The sequence below is a fragment of the Leucopleurus acutus genome (assembly GCF_964270905.1).
Source record: "Leucopleurus acutus genome assembly, chromosome: 8".
Lineage (NCBI taxonomy): Eukaryota > Metazoa > Chordata > Mammalia > Artiodactyla > Delphinidae > Leucopleurus > Leucopleurus acutus.
In genome coordinates, this window is record NC_139151.1 from 78,460,792 (window position 1) to 78,487,305 (window position 26,514).

At 38.3% G+C, this 26,514-nt stretch overlaps 1 protein-coding gene across 1 annotated transcript in view; it reads right to left on the minus strand.

Annotated features, from left to right (window-relative positions):
• Window positions 1–4,900: 4,900 nt before the first annotated feature.
• Window positions 4,901–26,514, minus strand: part of SLC5A12 (solute carrier family 5 member 12) — a gene marked incomplete at both ends in the record, with an annotated part of 44,584 nt that continues 22,970 nt past the window's right edge. The window contains 7 exons of the mRNA XM_082844691.1: window positions 4,901–5,053; window positions 7,039–7,166; window positions 10,122–10,225; window positions 11,071–11,237; window positions 13,930–14,016; window positions 18,787–18,854; window positions 23,465–23,577. Of these exons, the coding sequence (XP_082700817.1) occupies window positions 4,901–5,053; window positions 7,039–7,166; window positions 10,122–10,225; window positions 11,071–11,237; window positions 13,930–14,016; window positions 18,787–18,854; window positions 23,465–23,577 (820 nt within the window). The remainder of the gene's footprint in view (window positions 5,054–7,038; window positions 7,167–10,121; window positions 10,226–11,070; window positions 11,238–13,929; window positions 14,017–18,786; window positions 18,855–23,464; window positions 23,578–26,514) is intronic.

Consider the following 26,514-nt stretch of genomic DNA (forward strand, 5'->3'; position numbering starts at 1 on the left):
GCACTTATTTTTAAAAGAAATAATTAAAATAATTATATATCTATACTTATTCTATAGGCATTTTTCTAAAATTAACTAATTATATAAATATAGTATTAAATTTAGTGGTATTCCAGGGCTCTATGAGAAAGCGGCATACAATTTTGGAAATACAAAAATATCATCTTAAATTTCCTGTTGATGTTCAGAAATATCATTATCAACTAATATTTTCCATTATAGAGTAGGATTATTTTTCTAATTTGTCATGAGTGTATAGTGAGAGAGCCACTGATATACTGACATCCCAAGTAAGGGCCATTTTGTGATTAAGTAGCCAAACATTTATAACCTTACATCTGTCTTGTGAAGATAGCTTGATATATCAAATACCAAAAGTGCAGTAAAAGAAAGTTGGGCTTATGAGTGTTTGTTATTCACATAGGTGTTTACAAATCTATATTGGTTTGGTCAGGAGATTGGAATGGAGGAGGAAATAATGGCATTAACTCTTTCCAGGAATTACAATAAAAATAACTCATTAGGTGATTTACAATCAATTACTAGTTACGCTTGCTTAATTTAATTTTTGTATCATTTTAAGATACATCATTGGTAATATCAGTTAAATTTTATTTGTTTGAAAATAGATTATATCAATACTTCAAGGTTATTAATGCTGAATAAAAGAGGTTAACTCTACAGAAAACTTATTTACCTTACAATATTGAGATTGAGCCATGAGATTTCTAAATAGACAAATGTACAGAAGGAGAGCTAAACTGTCTAGTATTTTAAAAGAATTTATTTCTAAAAGAACAATTAAAGGGAGACTCCTCTGTGTTTTCTATTTTCTGATCTGATCTTTGCAATAATGTTTAATTAAGATTGTAATACCATAAAAATATTTCAATAATACTCTCTTTGAAATACTGTTCACAAAGCCCCCTGGTCTGTGGTTTATTTGTTTTTATCTTTAGAAAGAAATGGTATAACCATATAAAATCACAAAACAATGAAATTTATATTAAAGAAAATTTATTTGAATTAAACAAAGGGAAAAGTCCTCCCCCTTCCATTGTTGTTTAAAGAATCACAGTTGCCATTACCTGTGCATTGAGTGGCAAACTTGGGTTGAGATGCTGTTTACTTATCAAGGTTTACATTTATAAATGTAGTACTTAAATCATAGATATGAATATTGCACTTTTCAGTAATAAAACTTGTCTATCTTTTTAACAGTAGTTTTTTTTTTCTTTTTCGAGAATTTAAGATCTTTAGAAAAGTTACTCTCTGGAAAATCATATTTTATTTAAACTCAGCATTAAAAGAGCTACTGTTTGAAAATATGTGACATGATTTTTAATTTATATAATGCATTATGTTTATCTTGTTATTTCTAATTTCAAACTAATTCAGTAATGCATATACTAAACCAGTATCTTGAAAATCTTAAAGGGAAACAGCGAACCAATTTAACTTAAAATGAATACTGGAATGGATACCATTTTCTTCATATACTGCAGACTAACAAGAGTTGAGTGTTCCATGCGGGTCAGTCACTGTGCTAACTACTTTAGAGGATTACCTCTGTAAATCCTCACAACAATCCTATTAAGTAGGGACAATTTTTGCTCCTTTTAATTTGTGAATAAACTAAAGTTCAAAAAGCCTTGCCCAAGATTACCAAGATAATTTTTGTTAGAGCTTACATTTGAACCTGAAGCCGTTTGACTCCAATCCCTCACCTCAGTCAATAAGCTGTACTCCTTGCTCCAAATGGTGACAAAGAGAATGTCAGTCATCAAAACCAATTCATTCCGAATGAGTGACAGAGGCATTGAGGTCATTCTGTTCCATTTTTACCCACATCTGTGAGTATGTTTAAAAGATAGAGACTGGCATCAAGTTTGGCACATTTTAGGCCACCCTAGGAGCTCATCATTCATTGCCCCTCTTATTGAAAATATCCCTGTTCACTCTGTGACAAAACCAACCACAAATTTAACCCATTTTTATGGCTTTGAACTTAGCCCTGGACAGACTTTGTACTGCACCTGCGGCCTTGACACAACTCTGAGCTGACATCCCTAGGGAGGAGTGAGGGAGGAGAGGTGTGCTATGACTGACTGGGCAAATCTGTTGACTCTGCCCTTGTAGTTCCCGTCTGCTTCACTACACAGCAAATGTAGTTTCTACGTACTCTGGAAGATGGTTCCCCTGTGGATCCCCATCTGCTCTCTAGCTAAAATGTTAGATTTTGCAACTGTTCAATCAGGAAGAATCAAGCAGGATACCTATACTGACCTCTAAAAGCTCTGAAATGTTACCTCAGAATGCCATAGGTTCCAATACATGGTATTTTTATAATAATATAGTACCCTTTTCCATGTGCAAGTCATTTTATGCTTTGATAACACTCCGGGTGAAAAAATTAGTGACTGAGAAAGAAAAAATATCCAAAAAACTTTCTGGGAAAGTACTGAGCTAGTGAAATATCTGTAGTATAATTTGTGAGTAAAATTTGTGAGAGAATTTGTGAGTAAAATGAAAAACTATATGGTACATTTTGGTTTTGTGGAATTCCAAATGAAAGTTGTATTCCAAATTTCATATATATATGGCTACTATATATATATATATAAATTTCATATATATTGCTACTATATATATAGTGCATATATACATATATATAGTATATATATGTATAGATAGATAGATAGATAGATAGATAGATAGATAGATAGATAGATAGCTACTGTAAATCTAATTCTTATCCTCAGGGTTTTTTTTTTTTTTTTTCCTTCTCTATCATATTGACCAAGACAGTGAGGTTTGGCCCAGATTTCAACACTCATCTAATGTATTTCTGAAGTTCTAATTGAAAAAATGTCCTAACTCCTAAATCATTTGGAAAGTAATTACACTTCTCAATTTGCAAATACTTAGATCAATACTTTCATTAACTTGCTGGACCTCAAAAACGTTTTTAGAAATTCTTTTCCTTCTCATTTTCAGGTATTTCCCCCAGTGTACTCCCTTTTCACCTCTTTCCTCCTTTCTCAGAATGTATTTTTCTTGTTTCTCTTGTAAACCACAGCCCAATTTTCTCTTCCTCTCCTATTATTTCCTCTCCTCTTTGAGACTGGAGAAGAGAAGGCAAGCAATGGACTGTGGCTTATAAACTCCAGCTATTTTTTAAATTCCTCTATTGATTGTTTTCCCCCTCTTTCTACCTTCTCTCCCTATTAATAAACACCAGTTTCATAAAAATTTTTCCCCTATCTCATGCTTCTTTTAAAGTTTTCTCCTTCTGGGTAACATTTAAACCACCCAGCCTTTGGGACTCCTTATCCCTGCCTATTTGGACCATTTCTTCTTACTTTGCTGACACATATTCTTTCTAGGCCTCTTGATCTTACCTGGCCACCAAAATAAATATCTGTCACCTGCCCTAATATACCTGACACTGAGACATTGGTTTGTTTCCTACTATCTTTCCTCTGATCTAGCCCATATGGCACTGGTTCTTTTTTACCCTTTAAGGATTTTATTTCTTTGCTTCTTTCAAAAAGCTTTCACTGCCTCTCCATTTATTAATTCAGTTCTTGATCTGTGGTCCCCTCTTACTCCAAAACTTTAGCAATTATTTTCTAGAGTTCAACTACTAAGATCTTTACTTCTGTCACCTTAGCCTGATGGAATGCATTGAGCTTTCACGTGTGAGCTGAAGAAAAAGAGTAGAAATCCTGTGGACAAAGCCTTTGGCACCAAAGAAGACCCTAGGGCTACTGAAATCCCCTGTGGGCTGGTAAGCTATCTGCAAGGTTCTTTTACACAATATTGTCCTAACAGCTTCCTATAGGATATGCCTTTCCTCTTTACCCAGCCCTGAAGAAAGACTCCAGACTTCTTACTGAGCACAGACTGAATTTTTCATTGTAATGTGATAGAAGGGAAGAAGAAATACTACACTGAAAACACAAAGGGAGCAGAGTATTTAGTTATAATTACTCCTACTTACCAAACATACCAGCCTCTCCTTTGCTGAGCAAAATTAATTTCAAGGCTTTGTCAGGACAGCTGTAATCGCAAGAATGACTGGAAGAGGACTTAAAGGTGTGTGGGTGGGTTGTGGGGAGGGATCAAAAGCAGTTAAGTGCTCTGGGCTTCCCTGGTGGCGCAGTGATTGAGAGTCCACCTGCCGATGCAGGAGACACGGGTGCATACCCCGGTCCAGGAAGATCCCACATGCCGCGGAGCGGTTGGGCCCGTGAGCCATGGCCGCTGAGCCTGCGCGTCCGGAGCCTGTGCTCCGCAACGGGAGAGGCCACAACAGTGAGAGGCCCGCATACCGCAAAAAAACAAAACAAAAAAAGCAGTTAAGTGTTCTAACTGCACCTGCAGGATGCAGGGATGTGACATGAGTTCACATATATGTGAAGGGGGGTGCTGGGGTGGATGCCATTCCCTTGTCTTATCAGCGGTGGCAGAGAAGCATTTAATATGCATCTCCCCTCCTGCAAACTCCAACATATTTGATGGTTTAAAAAAACGACAGAAAAACCCAACAAACAAAATCCCTGAAGTTTATTATAACACAAAGCAAGGAGACTGATTCTTGCACTACGATGAAATCAAGCCCTAGTTTATTCAAAAAGGAAGTTGCCGGGCACTTAACGCTTGGTTGTTTTTTCTCACCTGAAAGTGGGGTCTTCCAAAGAATAACCTGCAGAATATTCTTGGGAACAGTCATGTTATTTGTGGTCTTGAATAAGTGTAAATACATATTAGACATCCCTGTCTTCTAGCAGGGGCAAGTACAGAAGTCTACTAACCAATGGGCAAGAAGTATGTGGGCTGTGTGTGTCGTGTGTGTGTGTGTGTGTGTGCGCACGTGTGTGTGCGTGTGTGTGTTGCCTTAGAAATGGCTAATCTTCTCAAAAGCCATGTTGTCATAGTTTTTGTCCTTGGGATCATAGCCTGGAACATGGACCAGGCTTTCTCTCCTGAGGCCGTTTCGTAAGACAGAGTCAGCCCCTTGTTTCCAGGGACTGCCATTCTCAAGGTTTTCCTGAGGAAAATGGAAAGACACATATCAGTGGGATAGTCTTAATGTATTCCAGATCAAACTGAGGGAATCTTGCTTAGGCCTCTCCCTTTGGAAAAAAATGATAGATAAATATGAAAATAACTAAATGATAAACATGAAATAAATAAATGATAAATATGAAATGATAGATAGATATGAAAATAAGTACAAATAACTGACCCAAGGCACTTCCTAACTGATCATTTTGATGCCTCAATCCATGTAGGTACTACTTCTAATGATCATAAAAACGGAAAGAACAATTTAGTGAGCGTTCACAATACATCAGTGTGTGGTGTGAAGAAGTTTATATATCTAGTGCAACAGTCCCGTAAGGTAGTAGTATTACCTCCTGAGGAGAGACAAACCTGTGTCTCAGAAGGGCCCCCCCCCCCTTCCTGTGAACAGCAAGGCCTCTGGTTACAACAGGGGTCCCTGTATGCAAACTTCCCAGGAGGCTGCTCAGCGTTAGCCTTTGGCAAAGGAGCCCAGTAGTGACATACTAAGTGCCCCCTCCCACTCTCGACTCAGCCTTGAGAACAGAAGCCACCTGCATCAACAGGATTTCTCATTTATTCCAGGAAACTCAGGCTTGGGAAGGAAAGTCTATAAAGCAGTAAATAACATGATTCTTTCCTTCTCGAACTTCCTCAAAATCCATTTATCCAAACAATACACTGCTTTGCTGGCTGTCATCTCAGCAAATAGATTGCTTTCCCATTCTGAGCCCTTGTCAAGGTGATGCTCTCCTCATGGCAAAACTATGAAACTCAGCTTTACTTCACATACATGTTATTATGGTGTTTTGAGGAAGGAAAACAAATGACATCTTAGGAGTTGTGATAAGGGCGAAGAGTCTCTCTCCTAAAGTACTGAAAGAGTAAAATATCTGGGTCTGAAAGAACAATAATAAGCTCTCACTAAAAAAGAAAAAAAAAATGCCTGCCTGTAATCAGGCTGAGAGGACAGACACAGATAAGACCCGTTGCAACTCCAACAGGAAACAGTGCTTCTTCCAAGGTCTTGGAATTACCGGTTGCCATAGTAATTCATTGAGTGATTGCTGCTCTTTGAGCAGTGCTGCCCCAGGTGGCTTTATCTTCATTCCCACTTCTCTTACTTAGACCCTTCTCAGAATCTTTCAGTGGGAGCCCGAACCTTTACCCTCTTGTTGAGAGTGGCACTCCCTGGTTCGCCTGGGGTAGCCCTGTCCCCTTGCTATATGTATCAAGTCAATAAGTCCAATTTGGACTTATTGACAGGCTGTTCCTGGTGGTCTTGGGCTGATATGACCTTAATCGTACTCAGACAGTGTCTCTAAACCTTAATAGCACTGGAACAATGTCCCTAGCCCTGTGTGGCCTAAACACAATTCTCAGCGGGACAAGGGGAGAGCTGGGAGGTTATGTAGATCCTGTCACTTCTCTACCTAAGAAGTTCCACCAATAAATCTTACTTTATATTTACACCTCATGGCACACTGGAGATGTTCATGTGTAGATCACGGTGCATGGTTTCCCCCCAGTTCACAGATAAAAGCTGAAATTCCAAGAGGTTAAATAACTCACCCAAGGAAAGTTAGACATGGAACCAGGATTAAACCCAGGGCTGACTCTAAAGCCCATGCTTTTTACCATTATACTAGATGTGCCCCCTCTTTTCTTCCTTTTCTATTATTAATTTTTAAAAATTTTCCTAGAATTTATCCTCACAGGGATTAAAGGGAATTTTGGAACTTGATCAGTTGCAACGACAATTCAGCCCAAAGGCACATTTACCTATCAACATAATTTACATGCTTAAAAACTAGTTAGCTGAGGTAACTGAAGTGGAAACCCAGATTCTTTCAGGTTCTCATATCCACTGCCTTCCCTCCTTGCACCCAGCCTTGTAGATGGTTTAAATGGGCAGAAAGGGAATCCTTCTGAGCCAATTCACATTATTCAGAAGCTCAAACATCAGCTCACCTGCTCTGTTCCACTGTCATGCTGAACACCACACCAGCACAGTGTTTTGTATTTCTTGGACCAAAAGCAAAATAAATTGCAAACCGGTCTAATTAGCAGCGGTTGAATATCCTTGCCCTTTTGGTGACCTATTAACAAAAGGAAAAATGGGTAAGTTGTTGCACGTTTCCAGGAGTTTCTTTGATGATTTAAGCATTGTCCACTTGAGAAGCAGGTCACTTCTTAGGAGAAGGGTGAAAAGAGGCCTGATTGGTTAAAATACAGAAATTGGTAACTGCTCAAAAAAGTGAGAGTTTGCTTTTAAACATCCACAAACTGTCAGGTCAGGCAAACTCATGGCCTTAAACAAATAGAAACAACATATTTATTTTTAAATATTTATTGTGGAAAACCCTCCTAGTACCCTTTGTAGGCCAGCAGAGGAGATTACAGGAATTATGTAATTTCTTCCTTTAGGAAAGCTCTCAGTTTTCCACCAAATCAGATCTATTAGAGGTCATCAGAATCAGTATTAGTGAAATTAGGAAGATTATTTTTACTGTTTTTTCTTCCTTTCATGCCAGCATCCTGAACAAGGAATACCTTCATGTTTCTTCCAGCTACTCTGGACTTCCCTGACATCTCCTTCCTTATCATTAAAACATACCTGTTCAATGTCCTATTTCTTCAACCCTGTTGTGGAACCAGAGTCTCCGGCCAGCAGAGCCTAAAATATTTACTGTCTAGCCTTTAACGTAAAAAGTTTACTAACCTCTGTGTTGGATCTTTGATCTTGTCAGAGAAATGTTATAGATTACATTCTAAATTGTCAGGAATCATATATATGTGTACGGTAAACATATGGCCAGAGGGTCTTTGTTGCAATTACTCAACTCTACCTTTGTAGAGTGAAATCAGCCAGAGACAATAGTATATGAATGGGCATGACTGTGTTTCTATAAAACTTTATTTATAAAAAGAAGTAATGGACCAAATGTGTTCTTAGTTTACTGACCCCCGACCTAAGAGATAAACTTAATGAATTGATAACTAAAGGTTTTATATCTGAGACCTGTAGCTACATGATACATGAAGAAACAAACTGGGAAGGTTCACACGAGTACAAACTGCTGTGCAGTGGAAACCAGACTAGGATAAACCCACACAGTGCCCTCAAGAGTGGGAAGTTCTGGCCACCTAATAAACTGATGAAGATATTTGTTCTTGACTTAGGAAATGGTATTTTCATTTCACGAGGTTAACGAGATAAAGGAAAACAACTCTTAACTGCCCAGTAGAATTTTACCAGTAATAACAAAAACTTTAAAGTATATCTTGGGCCAAGATCACCTTTTAATAGCTGATGCAGAGAATCATTAATGATATAAACCATCTGGAGATACTAATCAAAATAGACATAATTCTATTTTATGAGTAACATAAATAGCATATATTCGAAGTGCTAGATCATCTAGAAGAAGCAGAATTGAAATGATCACCTATTAAGACCAAGCAAGACAAAGAGCAAGAACAAGACAATATACGACACACGATGAGCAGGCCCACAAAAGGCCTCTGGCTTCCCCACTGACCCTGTCCTGCAAACAGTTAACATTTTAAGACATTTTTAAAGAGTCACTGGGTGTTATAGAAGGTTTATGAAAGCCCCTTTGTGACCAGACCTGAAGGTGTTCAGATAGCACTAGGGCCTCATTTGGAAGATAGGTACCAGGAGGCAAGGATCAAAACGATTTTCAAAGATTTGGTCGAGTGCCATAACTACCCTCTGATAAAGTGCTTCCTTTTGGTGTTAAGGACATTTCCCTAAGATTTTGGATATTTGTAGAAAAATAAAACACAAGGGTTGATACAAGGACAGTTGTTTGTGCTCAAGATGGCAAAGAAGTTTCCATCTAAATACAACATAATGGCTGCTGCATCAACACAAGAACATGTCAATTCCAACAAGCATCTGGAAAATACCTAGAATTTATGATGTCCACAATACCTGCTTTGGAACCAGGCAGCTGAAACTCTAGCTGTCTTCTAAAGGTGACTGACCACTCAACTGATAAGTCTAGGTGTATCCTACTAGGATCAAGGAAGCCTCCATGGTTGTTAGGGCACTGAGGAAAAAATCTAAGCACCATAAATAGACCACCTTTCATTTGATCCCATTTTCCATAAAGAAAAATATTTGGGGAGTTCATGAATGGCTGGGGTTACAAAATTTATGTTCTATTCCTTATCATAGCCAAGATTGGCTTAAATTTAAATGAAGAGCTGGTGATCTCTCGCCCAGAGCAATAAGGCATTGGAGCTTGCACACAGTGTTTCTAAGTCACCAGGAATATTGCCATTCAGATTTTGTGTTAAGTAGGAATCTTGACTTCCCGTATAGCCTGTGACTATATAATGGTAGTGGAAAACTAGAATATCTTAATATTTGATTCAGCTAAACTGCATACTCCAAAGAGGCAGGGTAGATTACAGTGGGCCTATTCCATGCCATCCTCCCCCACCAATCCTTCATGAGCTTTGTCATAAAAAGGACACTGAACCATCAGAGGGACTATGGCTCAAGGTACAGGGGAGAAGTCAACACTGGTACCAGAAATGGCGTAGAGTGAAGCTGCTCACTGCAGAACTCCTGGGCCTAGAGGACTGGCCTCTGAAGGACACCATATGCAAAAGCAAGAGTAAGACTCTCCTCTGCTTATCTAGTAGGTTAGTAAAGGCTAACCCATGAGATAGTAAGGCATTTATAAGGAAGAAACTGAGATGAAGGGGAAAAGAACCACTCTTAATATTTAATCTTCTTACTGATATATTGCAAAGGATTCTTCCTACTCAGGCCCCTGAGGGCCATGTGTCTAAAGATCTTTTTTTAATAATATATGGGGAATATTTAAGAATACACTATACATATTAGTAATCATGTGTACAATAATCAGGGGGATGCTTTTAGATAATATCTCTTTGGGAAAACGGACTTTTTGTGGTGGACCCAAATTCAGACCCATAAGACAGCTGCCTAGTCCAGAAGTGGGTGAGACCAGCCCACGTCTTTCTTGGTCCCCAGAAGAGGAAGGCATGTAACTGACCTGTCGCAAAGCTGATGATTACACCAGCAGCCATGCATCCCAGGCAGCCTACTGCACTGTAGTATAGGTAGGAGAGCGCATACCAGGTCTCAGCAATGGCAGGTCTGCAGAGAACAATGGCACATCATCAGTTCCGTGTGTGTGAAGTCAGGATTCACAGTGACTTACAGGACAGCCGAGGGTTCATTTTAGGGACTGGCATCTCTCAAAACCCCCAAAGCTTAACTTTTTGTCACTTGATTATTTTTTTAAAAAAACCGACTGTAGACTAGTTGTACTTTATATTCCACTCAACCCAATCCATCTGTAAATTACAACTCTTGCTACTGAACCACAATTGCAATGAGGACCGTGCCTTCCATTTCTTTTGCATGATTTATTCTTCAGACATTTACAAGGCCCAGATTTAGTGCCAGAAATTGTGACAGACACTGGAGATTAAAGATGAGTAAGCCACAAAGTCTACATGTAGGAGCTGACAATCATAAAATAGGCTAAAACGCCGTGGTGGAAGAGAAACAAAGGATTTGGAGAATACTCAGACAGAGTGTCAAACCCAGGCTGATATATGAGATGATGCCTCAACTTATTTTTTTTTAATGGTTAGTTTTAATTAATCAAAGAAGGCAGTTAGGGCTAGGATTTAGCATTCCAAGAAAAGAGGATAGAATAAGCACAGGCAGTAAGGAAGAAACAACATAGTGGACCTGAGAACTCAGACCTCCAATTAGTCCTCTTGCCAAGTTCACTCTTGGGCATCAGGATGCAGAGGGATGGATATTTACAGAAAGCTGGGGCCCCCAGACACTCTTCAATGATGGGTACCACCCAGAGCGATTCTCATAGGGGAGCAAGATGGTCTCCTCAGACTTAGCACAGAAGAATGCACTTTTCTCTAACCTGGTGACCCTCTCTCTGGGACCTGATGCTATCCTGAAGGTCAGCATACCTGCTGGACAGCAGTGGAGGCACTGATTCTGTCACATTTGATGGGACACACTGGTCAGTTGATAAAGGCAAAGGCCATGTCTTGGAGGTTGGTGCAGGGTAAATTAAGGCCCCAATGGCCACCCAAAATGACAAGATGATCCCAGTCAGAAGGCCTCCTAGGGCACCCTTGATGAAGAAAAAAAAAAAAAAGTAATGAGAGATTTGACAAAGCCACTGAAAGTATAATGAGATGATGAGTCTTGTATCTCAGGGATTCTGGTTTTCTACCCCAGATCTTGGCCACATGTACTAGAAACAGCCCACTTACACTGCCTGCCTTCAACCCCCCACAATGTAGCTTCACATAGGAATAAATGGTTCCTTAAATGAAGACATTGGAGGGTTTTACTGTGGGCATTATGTGTAAAATTTCTAGCAGGAATTTTTTTTCGCCTTTTTGGCTTCTTCCTCATCACTTCAACATCTGCTGAACCTCAGTTTCCAGTAGAAGAGTTTCAGAACGCAGGAAAACCTCAGATAATAGAGTTGCTGGGGTCATTTTTCACTGACAGCCATTATAAGCTACTACTATATAGAAACTTTTACCGTCATAGCTCTTCCCAAGTAATTCTGCTCAAGTCCTCTGACTCCCAAGTTTGGAGTTTTTAGTTTGAGTCTAACTACTAGCAAGGATATTTACTAGTCCTGTCATTTAAGGGTCATACTTCTTGATAAAAAGTTAAAAGTCAATGAGTCATTTCTCCTGTAAAGGAAGCAGAACAATCGAGCAGGGATCACGACCACTGGATGTTGCTGGTCTCTGCCAGATAGCCGAGCCTTCTCTGTGACAGAAAACAACTTGTTGGTTTCTCTATTTATTCAGAAAAAAAGACTCCTCAGTTACAGCACCAGAATGTTCTGTTCGTTTTAGTTTGGGGGAAACTAAAGCAATGTGTATGATTCGAATACCTGGGCCCTTGGTCTAGACCAGTGGTCTGCAAACTTCTTAACAGCCAGCTAAGGAGTATTTTAGGTTTTGTGGGCCATTCAGTGTCTGTCACAACTACCCAATTCTGCCATCACAGCACAGAAACAGCCATAGACAGTATATATACATAGGAGAGTGGCTGTGTTCCAGTAACACTACGTGTGGTCACTGAAAGGTGAATTCCACAAAATATATATGTGTCATGAAGTATTATTTTTCTTTTGATTTTTGACAACTATTTAAAAATGTCTAAACCATTTTTAGTTTGCAGGTCACCCAAAAACTGGAGATCAGCTAGATTTAGCTTGAGGGATATAGTATGCTGGCCCCTGGCCTACCAGTAAAGGGTAAATGGACTTCAGTAGGAGAGTCAGCCCTCACTGATTTATAGTAGCTGCCTGGAGAGCCGTGCTGAGAAGGATTCTGAGGTTGCATCCACACTCTGTGGAAAGAGAGCCATGATTGATTAGTACGATCAGCCATGGCTAACGACAAGGGGAGAGGTGACCCCAGTTGGTATTATTTACTTTCCTCTATCTAGAACAAGGTGGTTTCCTGGATTAAGTAGCAGGACCGTAACTCGCTAACACAGATAAATTAATGTTTAGAATGAACTAAGTTGTTATGTTGCTAGTTATTAGGTTTTTTTTGTAGCTAGGAAATTACCTTTCCTCATATTATCTCCACAAGAATTAAACTATCCCTGTCAACCTCAATCTCAGAAAAGTTGATTAAAACAAAGTGTCTCCTAATAAGACTGCAAGGAAGCACCACAAATTCCCAAATGTTTCACATCTATCCACTCCCTTTACCTATCTACCAAGATTTATCTAGAATAGAGGTCAATAAGGGTCAGGTAGCCACAGAGACCTAATTAGGTATACCATGTGGCTCAGGCTTTATCAAGACTTCTATAGTATATTTAAAAATATGAAAAACTGGGGTTCCCTGGTGGCACAGTGGTTGAGAGTCTGCCTGCCGATGCAGGGGACACGCGTTCGTGCCCCGGTCCGGGAAGATCCCACATGCCGTGGAGCAGCTGGGCCCGTGAGCCATGGCCGCTGAGCCTGCGCTTCCGGAGCCTGTGCTCCACAACGTGAGATGCCACAACAGTGAGAGGCCCGCGTACCGCATAAAAAAAAAAAAAAAAAAGAACTAAGTAAATAAATAAAAATATGCATACAGTCAGGTTTCCTAGAGTCTAAAGACTTTCTAAAAAGATTTGCATGTAAGTGGATGAATGGCAATAAATGGCAACTTTGCTAGATTGAAAAAATTATATTTTAAATATTTAAAAATATTACTATAGTACTATTTTTCCAAATAAGTGTTCCTTTTGATTTATGTTTACTACACAGTCATCCAACCAATGTTTACTTAAAGGCAAACCACTAGCTTGTCAGCCAAGAACACCAAGAAGATTCAGCTGTCAGAATATACCAGGCTGGTCTCCCCTCCCTTTCTTAAATTACTTAATTAATTAAATTACTTATAATTTGGGGTAACTAAATATAGAAAAGAAAATTTACATTTTTAAAGCTTTCAAAATCATGTTTTAACTAAACTATGTCTGATCTCAATATCTATTTTCAATTTCATTTTGTGGGCTCTTAATTTAGAGAACACAATTTAAACCCTACAGAATCAAGTTTGTTGCCATGACATATGGTATTTCATGACCACTACTTTCTCGGCTTTCTGCTCCTAATACAGCTTCACTGAAGTCAGAGATTGGAAGGCTGGGGTTCTATTTAGTTCTGCTGTAGAAAGAAGCCCCCATTTTTTTCTGGCAAAGACAAATAGCGTTTCCAAGGAGGACTGAGAGGAGGGAGAAAATGTCTGGGGCCCAGTCTCAGCTGGGAAGTGTGAAGAGGGGTGTGGGAGACTTACCTTCCAGTTCACAAAAGGGAACAGGATTCCCAGAGAGAATAAGCCCAGCATCGGTCCCCCACACATGCCGTGGATGCTGAGGGCAGCCTGTGGATCAAAGCAGATCAGATCAACACTACACTCCCCTGAATCTGTGGCCCACTAGGACCACCCCCTTTCTTGGACCAGAGATGAAATACAGTCTTAGTCCTGACTGTGCCACTCATGAATCATGTGCTTCCTGGAAATCATTTCTCCATTCTGGGCTCATTAATAAGCACTGTGTTTGTAAAACACCCAAAATGCCTACAAACATACGTGTGTGAGGGTGTGCACGTGTGTGTAAACACACACAGGCAATTTGGATCTGGTAGAATAAGTTTTCCCTCAAGCTGGAACTTATTGATTTGTTTATATTTTCTATCTTATCAAAAGCTTTTTAAATAATGTACCTAATAAATACATCTATAACTTACATTGAATATCTCAGGTAGTTGATCCAGCTGTTCTAATTTAGTTTGAATAATTTTATAATTTTAATAATAATAATTGTCTGTTACCCCACTCCTGCTATCCCAGCAGAATACCTCAAGGATGTTGAAGCATTAAGTTGGGACATGACGGGGAGGACATTGGACATTCCATATCCTATAACCCATTTTTATGGCTCTGTCTCCTTTGGATATAGAGAGAGTTTGGCAAATGCATTTCCATATCTCTTAACCTCTAAGTTATTGAAGCCGGTGAACTGGTTAGGGGCTTTAATTAAGCTAGTTTTCTATCAACCTATAGCCTTGGGCCATGGCCTTGCAGAAGTCTTGAACATACACAGGCACTGACATGCCTGCAAGGGAGCATGTACACACATATGTGCGCGTGCGCGCGCGCCTGCGCGCATACACACACACACACACACACACACACACACACACACACACACACACACACACACAAAGCTACTCTGCAATGCAGCCCTGTCTAGTTCTAGCAATACAACTGCAGGGCTCTTAGATAAAGTGGCTGTGATAAGGATGCTCTAAAGACTTTATACATATTTCCTATTTGTCAGGCACCCCTACGTGTCTTATGTGTCAGATAATAAAGATGAAATACCCTGGCACTCTAAATAAATGACCTCATTTCATCCCCACAATTACCCTGCTTAGTTGGTAGCACTAACTGGATTTTATAGATGAGAAATTTGGACTGAGAGAAAACATATTAAAAGTATACTTTCAGTTAGAAAGTGGCAGAGATGAGATTTAAGAGTTTTAAGGCAGGGTTGTCTGGCTCTGAAACCCACATTTTCTCTCCTAAGAGCAGTCCCACCTAAAAAATAAAAAATAAATAAAGTCAAGAGCACAGACCACCATCATGGTCTCCTTTTTCTGTTTAAGGGGAAAAAGTTCTTGAAAGAGTCCAGCACTAAGAGAATATTGAGATTCAAATTTTGGCCCTGCCACACGTAACACATAATTTGGTGAACCTTCAGTTATTAACTCAGATTCATTTTACTTCAGAGAGTCTTCTTTGTCTATAAAAAATAGAAATAGGACCAAGGGGCCTTCAAGTCCACTCCAGCTGCAATATAAATTCATTTATCCAGAAAAATGAGCTACAATGTACTGTTATGATTGTTTTTCCAGGATAATTTTTAGAGAAGTCAATGATACAGATTGATCTTTGACAAGATGGAGGCAAATAAGATTAAAGTAGATACTTTTCCCTAACGTCAGTCCTTAATATTCTTGACATATTCTTTGCTGATTGATAGTATTAATTCATAGTTGCTGTGGTTGCTGAATTTGGAAGTTAATTTACTAGCTATTATATGGGAGAATCAATAAGTTAGGAAAAATGTTTATTTCCTCCTGTGGGAGAGAAAATGAACAATCTCTTACAAAGTCCTTAGCCAATATGCCCCAGGGGGAAAAAAGTCTTCACATGCTAGAAAGAGAAATAAATCAAAGAATTTCTGGATTTGAAAAATATGTATTTCTTTAATGTACAAAACTAACCTCAATTTCTTATCTTTCTTTTTTTGTTGTCATTAAGTGTGTTTAATTGGAGGAAGACAGAGCTCATCTGACAACCTCCACCTCAGTGGCCAAATCTCACCTAAGCCCCTCCTGCAAGGAAAGGACAATGGCTCAGAAAGTGTGTTCTAGGACTGAGGTTGCCTTGCTGTGTCTTAGCTTTCTCAGATGTCAAGTGGGGATCAAAGTACCTGCTTCCTGGGTTGTTTTTGTGTGCGTGTATGAGAGTATTCAAAGTGGAATCCAAAAGAAGTCTCTGAATAGTGCCTGGGCACTCTGGAGCACACGATAATTGCCCCCCAAATATTATCTACTATTATAATCTTACTATTATCCTCTTACCTACCCTGTTAGTGAGCTCTCTGATTCCTGAAGTGGGCCATTTGATGGTTGGACTGTTTTGAGAGCTAGAAAGTACTTTTTTTATACTTAAAAAGAAGGAGGGAAGAAGGAAGGAAGGAAGGAAAGAAAAAAAAGGAAGGAGAGAGGGAGGGAAGGAAGGAAGACCACTCCCCCCAAATAAAAGAAAAAAAAAAAAGAAAGCACTTTCTTAAATTGAGAAAAGAATACTCCTGGAGGTCATGACAAGCCTTGGTAGAACTAGCTGAGGGTCAGTAGGATAGCAGCATAATGGACAGAATGGCCTTTCTCGGAGGGAGCTCCGCAAATCACTAGTTAACAGATCTTTGCTGCTGTTACCTGCCCCTCCTCCTACCTCTTCTCCCCGCATTTGGTTCTGTGGTCACATATTTAAAGGGAAACAGCTTTCTTGCTAGGTCTTCCCAGAGTCTTCGATATGCTACTGTGTGCTGTGGATTTCTGAAAGGGGAACACATTGTGCAGCATTTCCCAAAAGTCTTTGACTTTGGAAATTTTCACTCTTGGGGCATTTCCCAGGGTGAGGGTCTCTGGAAAACACTTTGAAAATCCTAAACTAAAACACTGAAAAGGCCTTTGTTTAAGGAGCTGACATCTGCCCACCCTCAGCACCACCAACGAACACACGCCATGAGTGTGTGTCGGTTTTGTGAACATGAAATTAAATCTGGCTCTATGCTGTATACTTATGGGATGTTTGGTTTCAGTCTTCCATATTCCCTGAATACATTATTCTATTACATTAGATCTAGCAAAGCTGTTTGGAAAATTAAATAGGGGGATTATAGTCTTTCTGCACCTGTCAAGTCAGATGTGTTCAGAGAAATGAGGGGGCCATTTTAGACACAAATATCTCTCCTAGGAAACAACACATCAGTGTTTTCATTGTCCCCTAAACTGTGTGAACACATTTTAACCAACGAAGAAAGTGAGGCTAGCATACTTATCTGAATAAGGACAAGTCAACGAGAGCATCACTCACAACTTCCTCTTCATTATAAGTTTTATGTGTTACATCAGCCTTGCAGGAGTCTTTATCTATTCCAGAGCCTTCATACCTCAATGGCAAACAAGCTTAATATGCAAATAATTCTGAAGGAAACAATTTAGTGATTCAAATCCTCACTAAATTGAACATGGTGATACTTTCTTAAGAGTAAATAGTAATTAGATAAAGGGGAGAAAAGAAAGGGGTACAAAGCATTAGAGGCAACTTGGAAATGGGAGAAAATAAACCTAAAAAAATGCTGCAGAGGTCACTAAAGACAAACCTCATCAATCCACCAGTTCTGCTGTGTGGATGGGTAGATATCAGAGTGCTTCAAAAATTGTAAAGAAATCACCAAATATTTGTCATTTTAAAAAGTTCATACTTAGCAGAGAGGACATCAAGTTTCCAGCCCCACAACTTCTCTTATATAGAAAGTGAATTATCATGTCACTCAACTCCCTTAGACTTAGTTCCTTGAACTTGAAAAAGGAAATAATGGAACCTATGTAAGTAGTCATTGGAAGGATCAAGTAAGATACACTGCTCTGGGAACTAAAACACATTCTATAAAAGTCAGTGATGACTATTCACTCACTCTTGTTCATGTCTTCATTTAAGCAGCATTTATTGAAAACCTAATCCATGCCAAGAAAGTATACAAGATGTTCAAATTATACAATGACACAATGGGACTGAGGGGGTTGAAATAGAATCTGAAGATTGGTTTATCTAATGGTCCTTTGTGAGTTGGGCAATTTGGGAAGGGAAGAGGGGTGGCTCCAGACACTTTGCTGGTAAACCTGGTTTAGCCACTAACCAGACATGAGAAGTTGAGCAGGATACTTTTACTCTTTTCTGTAACCATCTACAAAATGAATGTTGAAACAGATTATCCTTGAGGCTCTTTCTAGTGCTGATATTTTATGGAACTGGGAGTTGGACAGGTCAGCCTGGATAACAGATAGGGGTGGGCCCATTTCCCAGCTCCACCACTCTTTCATTATGTGAATTTGGGGCAATACTTCACCTCTCTATTTCTTAGTTTCCTTCATCTGTAAAATTAGTACATTAATCATACTACCTCATAGAGAAGTGACGAGGATTAGATGAGATAATACATTTGGGACGGTAGCTTGAACATAAGCATTCTATAAATGTCAATTGTAATGATTGTTTTTCCTGCTAAGATTATCATTCCTACTTTTATTTCAGGATCATACATTCTCAGATCTGGATTTCAAAAGGTTTTCTAATTTTATTACAGTGTACCTTGTCACCGAGTCTCATTACTAGTTTTTAAAAGTTTCCCCTCTTGAAAGAAATTTTGGTTGAAATTTTACATGCATGTGTAACTTGGACCTGGTATCGGAGAGTATGAGCATTTGGGATTTGGAGGAATAGGAAAAGTATTAGAAAAGAAGGTGGGTAAAAAACTGCTACAAAATCAAATGTGTCTTTTTCCTCTTTCATTACCTGTACAACGCTCCCCAGGAGGGATGCAGCCACAGCCATGGAGGTACATATTATGCCAAACAAGAGACCTGGAGGAAAGAAACTTCATGACTATCATCCAAGCTGGCTTTGAGGGATCCACTGAACTCCTGCCCAGGGCCATGTCTCATGTAAGCCCTATCAGAAGGGGTCTCAGGAAGGACTGTCCACCCCGCTTAGCCATCACAAGCCCCAAGAGGGCCATTTAAGAGATTTTCTCCCAAAGACATGCTTTCCTAGGTCAGGCAGAATGAGCTGGAATCCAGCCTTGAGGAGTCTTCTCTACAAGATTTAAGAAAAATGCTGTCCTGGTGACTTCTCTGGTGGTCCAGTGGTTGAGACTTCACCTTCCAATGCAGGGGGTGTGCAGGTTTGATCCCTGGTCAGGGAGGTAAGATCCCACATGTCTCGCAGCCAAAAAACCAAAATATAAAACAGAAGCAATGTTGTAACAAATTCAAGAAAGACTTTAAAAATGATCCACATCCAAAAAAATCTTTAAAAAAAAAAAAAGAAGAAGAAAACTGTCCTGTGGAAGCAACATGAAAATGCAGAAAGGTCACTGGTCTACTAGGCTAATCCAGATTAAATTCGTGATAATTAAATCCATTTCGACCACTCACCAATAATCAGCTGAAGACGTTACTAACCTCTCTGGGATATGGATAGTTTTTCATCATTAAAATGGCTAAATAGTTATACAGTTTACCTCACAGATTTTGAAAATCTGGAAAATTTTTCTGGTCTTTTCATGCTTTATTCATACCTTCATTATGGCCCTCAGTATACTGTGTAATGATTTCTTTGTTTACATGGCTATGTTGGAGCACCATAAGGGCCATCAGGGTACCGCGCTCTGCAGCATCTTGCACAGGGTGCCTCCAGCATCATAGGATCTCGCTGGATGAATCAACATATCCAGCTTAGTAATCTTTTAAAGGTGATGTCTTCTTTCAAACCATCTTTTTAAAAATAATTGTTTTTCTACATCTTTGTTTAAAAACTATCTTAAAAGTCATTCAATTCCCATTACAATCCATAGACTAAATGAGAGAGACAAGGTGCTGGAAATGGATTTAGACAGACACACAGTGACAGAAATAGAGAAAATGATTTTTCTCATTCTGTTTGAAATTCTCTCTCAGCTAAATATTTGGCTGAGTTCCCAATGTCACCATTAATGCAATTTTATTGAGTACTGACCATATGTCAAGCACTTTACTAAATGCCAGTGCTATAAATGTCACTGCCCCAGAGATCTCACATTTTAGGAAGGGACTACACATAAATAAATTAATTTATCCAACAGTGCCTGTTGCATAGCAAGTACTATGTGCTTGCCATTATTATTATTATCATTATTATTATCATCATCATCATCATTTCAGACTTAGTACATGATATCTCTAAAATTTATTATCAGGAATTCACTTTTAAGATGAAATCAGGATAGCGAATTTTAATGCTATATTTTCCAACTTCTCAATAAAACACAGAAAAATAAGGAAACTCACACAACACTAAAATCCAAGTTTGATCAATAAACACCTTTCAGAATTCTAAAATTGTTCCCATTATATTTAAAGATGATAGATTAGAAACAATGTTTGCCCTCGTTCTGTTTCACTTCATGAATAAGCAGAACTCCACCTGCCTGAAGAAAATAACAAAAATGTCTTTTCTCTGCTACCAATTACCCTCTTGCTGGGCCAACAGTTATCTGTTTCAAATGGGATTCTAGGCAACCACCCCTCAATCCAAGGTTCTACATTTTTGTGCTGACTAGAGAATTGATTGAGTCCCCCTCTCCCCCATATCTTTACACTTCCACCAGATTGCAATCAATAGCAACCTGCAAGGCAGCGAGTTTAGGGGAAATTGGTGGGGTTCCATGGAGACCTAGAGTGTAAGGATCCACAGACAAAGCAGTAAATGTGTGTGTGTTGGGGGGGGGGGGTAGAGAAAGCACCACCGTTGCAGCAAATACTATGGATTTTCCAAGTGCTACATCAGCTCAGAGGATCAGACAATAAACCATGGGCAGAAGAGGAATTTCTACCCAGCATATTCATGAATGTCTGCTAGAAATTGGGAATTGCACCAGGAGTGATGCCAATCCACCTGCTATTAGCTGTAACTCATTATGCAAGATAGTGAAAAAATTAAGGCAATTCAACTACCCAGTTAACAAACATTAGGTCAGCACCAATCTCTCCTTGTTCAAGCGTAAGGAAAAAGAAAAAAAGAAATATGGGATCCATGCCAAAATGTTACTAAACAAGGAAATAAATAATTAACCTGAAAACTCAAATACAGCATATGTTTTCTGGAAATACTTAAGAGTCAGAAAAAAAGTATTTAGAAACTAGCAATTTCAATATGATGCAAAACACATAGATTCAATGACGCAACAAGTGCAGTTCAAGAGAAAGCAAATGATATGAAAACACAACAAAGTAGGGTGCAACACCCATAAGTTTAGATGAAGATGAATCCAGGTGTGATATGGAAGAACTATAAGGAAATTAAAAGTTATAATAGTTGACCAAGCACTTCCTCACCTAGGTACTTACCAAAGAGAAATGAAAACATGTTCACAAAAAAGACCTGTGCAAGAATATTCATAGCAGCTTTATTCATAAAAAACTCAAACTGAAACAACCTAGGTCCATCAATAGAAGTAGAAGTTAAAATAAAAAGGTAAATCCATACAATGCCATACTACCCAGCCATAAAAAGGGATAAACTACTGATACAAAAAAAACCATGGGTGTATCTCAACAATATTATGCTGAGTGAAAGGAGTCCTTACAAAAAAGAGTGGTACTGTGTGATTCAATTTATATGAAATTCTAGAAGAGGTAAAACTGATCTATGATGAAAAATACCAGAATAGTAGCTGCCCCTAGAGGGAATTGGGAGTAGGAATTACCAGAATAACCAAGAGAACTTTCCAGGGTCATAGTAATGATTTATATCTTTAGTGATTGAGTTACACAGGTGTACACATTTTTCAAAACTCAGCAAATGTATACTTAACATTTGTCCAATTCATTGTGGGTAGATTTTACATTTAAAAAACTTTAACCAATTATTGAATTCTAGTTAATAATATGCTAAAATAATTAGGGGAAAGTGTACTGATGTCTGCAATTTATTTTTAAGTGTATCAAATATATGATGCATTAATGGATGGATAGAGAGCTAGATAGATATGTGAAAAAGCAAGTTTAATAAAACATTAATGGAGAATCTTGGTGGTATATATACAGGAGATCATGGTAAATGTCTTTAAACTTTTCTGTATGATTGAATTTTTATAGTAAAATGTGAGGAACAAAACACAACAGCAGAATTCAAATCATTATTATTAAGAAATTTACTTTGTGGAGAACTTAAAGTAACATTGAGAAAAAAACCTGAGCCCTTCAAGCATGCAGAGGAAAAGGACAAAGCTATGAAAATAAGAGAAATAATGAAGAATATGGAGAACACAAACCCCAAATTAGGGGAGCATTTAAGAATAAGGGTACGATAAAACTATCAATATTTGTAGGCAATAACCACACTTATTAGAAAATCAATTAAAATTTTAAGAATCAACAAGAGTTGTGCCAATGGCCAGATATGTACTTTACAAAACAAACAAACAAAAACAAAAAGCTATAGCATTTCTACGTTGATAGTAAACATTTTAGAAGATGTTATCGGGAAAACATTCCATTCATAATATCGATGAAAGAAGTAGAAGAAGGAGGAGGAGAGGAAAAAGGAGGAGGGGGAGAAGCAGAAGGATGAAGACATGAGGATAATTAATATCTAAGAGAGAAAATATGGTGTTAAATGCAAAATGCTATTGATAGATGGAAAGCTTATAAAGATGTTAATTATTTCCAAATACGTTTTTCAGTTTAGTACAGTTCCATCGAGATGGGGGGGGTGCAACTAGATAACATGCAGTGAATTATTTTAAACTTAATCTGAAAGAATAAATAAACATGAACAGCCCAAAATTTGTTTTTGCAAAAAAAGAAAAAAAACAGTCACAACATTTAAATTTCTTGCCAAAAATTGACAAGAGCTGCTCTACCAGATATTTTAAATAAAACACTGCAAAGCTATAGTATAAAACAAGATGGTATTAGTTCTGCAATTGATAAATAATTTAATTTAATGAAAATAGGTATATAATATTAAACATATCCTTATAGATAAAATAATTTTATATTGCATATTATTACTACTAAAACTATTAAAAACCAATAAAGAATATTTGGTAATAAAGGACTCTTTAGAAAAGAATTTGGCTTTATTAGACAAGCTGACTGGCGATAGTGAGCAGAGCATCTTCCTCTGTGGAGAGACTAAACAGGATCAATACATGGCATAATCAAGAGGTGTTGATGTGATGAATCTAGGGCATAGGATGAACACAGAAGAATGTCGAATGTAAGGTTGGTAAAAGCTAAGCTAACTGGTCATTCTTTCCTAGTACCCTCTTGGTGTCTCCAGAAGTGTAAGAATTGACATGTGAGATTCCTCGTGTATCTTCACATGCACTTGTGCCTGTCAGAGTGCCCTGAATAGTGTGTGCAGGATTTGACACGTACCACACGTTCATTTCATGATATGGAATAGAAGATCCACCGGCTGTACCTACATAAGCCTTTACTGATCCAGGTGCTCAGCTTGTCGGAGAGATGGGGAAAACAGCTCTTGACAAAATCCTCAAACGTCACTGTTGCTAAGGCATTGATGCTGGCAGCCACGGTGCTACAGGGAGAGAAAAATGAGAACATAGTCCAAGGTAAATAAAGCTGACCGGCCTGCCCTGGTGTCCAGGGCGAATAGACAAGGCAGGGCTCTAGAAAAAAACAGAGACAGACATATGTCCTTATTCTGGAACTTCAGGGGAACTACATGACCTGTCTACTCACTCTTCAAAGCTGCTTCTGTGCTTAATGCTCTTTGATGTCTTCCTCTAAGTCCAGTGAAGAAGCTAGGCTTCCATGCTGGAACTCTCACTGATTCCCCTAACAAGACATTAAATGAGTTAGCATGCAGTAGCAGAGAGATTTTGTGTGTGTGTGTGTGTGTGTGTGTGTGTGTGTGTGTGAAAGTTAAACTTGAGGCAGAAAGTACTGACTATGCTAATCCAGGAATCAGTACAATATGCCATTCATTCATTCATTCACTCATTCATTCATACCATTTATGCATCTGTTCATTCTGAGTACTAGGCATACAATGGTGAACCAGAAAGACATAGAGCTTACACTCTACTTGGCGACATAGACATTTAACAACCAATTATACAATTGACTACAATTGTTATGAAGAAAAATAACAGAGCTATGAAATCATGTCTTTCAGAGGCCTAAATCGATATGAAGTTAGGATATTCTTCCCAAAGGAAGTGATGGTTAAGATAGGCACTGAAAGGACCCATGCAAATTCAGAAAAAGATGTTTTAGAACAAAGGGAAAATTACAAGTAAATGCCTACAGGTGGAAAATTTGTTTCATTCAACAACAGGAAGGCCCAGTGTGATTAGCATGCAATTAATAAGGGAGAAAGGGGCAAAGATAAGACTAGGAAGCAGGCAAAGACCAAAAGCACATAAAAGCTCTGATATTCTCTCTCTGACTTTCCAGAGTTCAGTCTTATAGCCCTAAAACTCGCTCAGTGGACAGAAAACCCAAGAAGTTCGAGTTTTCTTTGCAGAATAGCATGAAAGCTTATTAAATTCCTCATCTAGACCAGGAATATTTTAGCTAGTAGAATAGATGTTCCCTATAAGACTCCTCTTCTATCTGTAGATCCATGCAAGTCAAATAAGGAAAGGAGATGATCAAATAAAATAAACTTCCACGCTCCCAACATATATGGCTCAAAATCCATCATTTGAAAGTTTCGAACATTAGGGTTAACCCTTGAATCCACTGGGAGGGAGGGAACAAAAAGCTGATTTTGGCCCAGAGGGAGCAGATTTGTAGAACCTTTACTGGGTTGCTTTTGAGGTCAGATGTATTATCTATATGTCAATTTATCAGATTCTAAAACTGTTACAAGATGGTGAAAATCTTTTTTTTTTTTCCTATCTCTCAACCACCATCTCTTTACTCCACCCCCCACTCTTGTCTTTCCCTTTCCTTAACCCAACATCCTCCTTAATGTTATAGTAATAGTAATCTCTCTATAATATGTACTGTCCAGTGTCTCTTTCTTGGAAGTTTAGAACTTGAGATCAAAAGAATCAACCATTCTCTTATGGGGGAATTAATCTGTTGACAGCTATATTTCTCCATTCTGGAGTCAGCTTTAAGAAAAATAAATAAAGCTCTGTAGGGCAGGACAAAATGAAAGCTAGCATGTCACGCTACTTGTGTTTGATCCTCTGGTGTTCGTTGTTTCTGTCCCTAGTTTCCTTGAGATACTAATACCAACACCACAGGACAATATGATTTTATATTACTGATGTAAAATCCTACAAAGAGTATTAGTAAAAATAATTCAACAGAACACTAAATTAAAATTATACCATAAGCAATTTAAAGTCATTATATGAATTAAGAGATGTCGTTATTTTTGAAATGTCAACATGTTAATATTAATATGCCAAAAGCTAAAAAAGCAAAATACACTCATTTCAAAAATGCCAATAGTTTACCAAAATTCAATATTTCTCCCTGATAAAAATATTTCTTAAATTAGAATAAATATATGCATTTTTGTTCTTTTTTATGATTTTATTAGTTTTATATAAATATTTTAAAATGTAAATAAATAATATAGTTTAAACCAAAACCTGAAATCATATTTAATGGTAAAATCCAAGAACAATTCCCTTTAAAGTGCATAACAGGCACTTCCCTGGTGGTGCAGTGGTTAAGGATCCTGCCTGCCAATGCAGGGGACATGGGTTCGAGCCCTGGTCTGTGAAGATCCCACATGCCGCGGAGCAACGAAGCCTGTGCACCACAACTACTTAGCCTGTGCTCTAGAGCCTGCGAGCCACAACTACTGAGCCCACCTTCCACAATTACTGAAGCCCGTGAGCCTAGAGCCCATGTCCCCCAACAAGAGAAGCCACTGCAGTGAGAAGGCCACGCACCGCAAGGAAGAGTAGCCCCTGCTCGCCGCAACTAGAGAAAGCCCGCACGCAGCAACGAAGACCCAACACAGCCACAAATAAATAAATAAATAAATTTATTAAAAAATAAAATAAAAAGATAAAGTGCATAACAAAACAAGGATTTCTGTAATCCCTCAATTTTTTATCATTGTTCTCAAAGCATAATTACATAAGAGTGAACATAGAAGTGTAACTATTAGAAAAGAAGAAAACTCAAAAGTATTGACAGGTATTATGATTTGAGTACACCCAAGTTCTATAGAATTAACTGAAAATAATTAGGAAAAATCTGATATCAAGGGAAATTCTGTAAAAGAAATATAATGAATAAATACTAACCTAACATATTTTAAATCAAACTTTAAAGCTTAGTCACTAAAATTATTAGTATTGTCATAACTGTACACAAATAGATCAAAGGAATATAAAAGAAAATCCAGGAAAAGTTCCAAATATATAAAAGAAAGTAGGATGTGATAAAGGTAGCATTTCAAGTCAGTGGTGAAAATGTGGCTTTTTACTAAAAAATAATGGGACAGCTGATATCTGGATGATTATTTATAAACATGGAATGG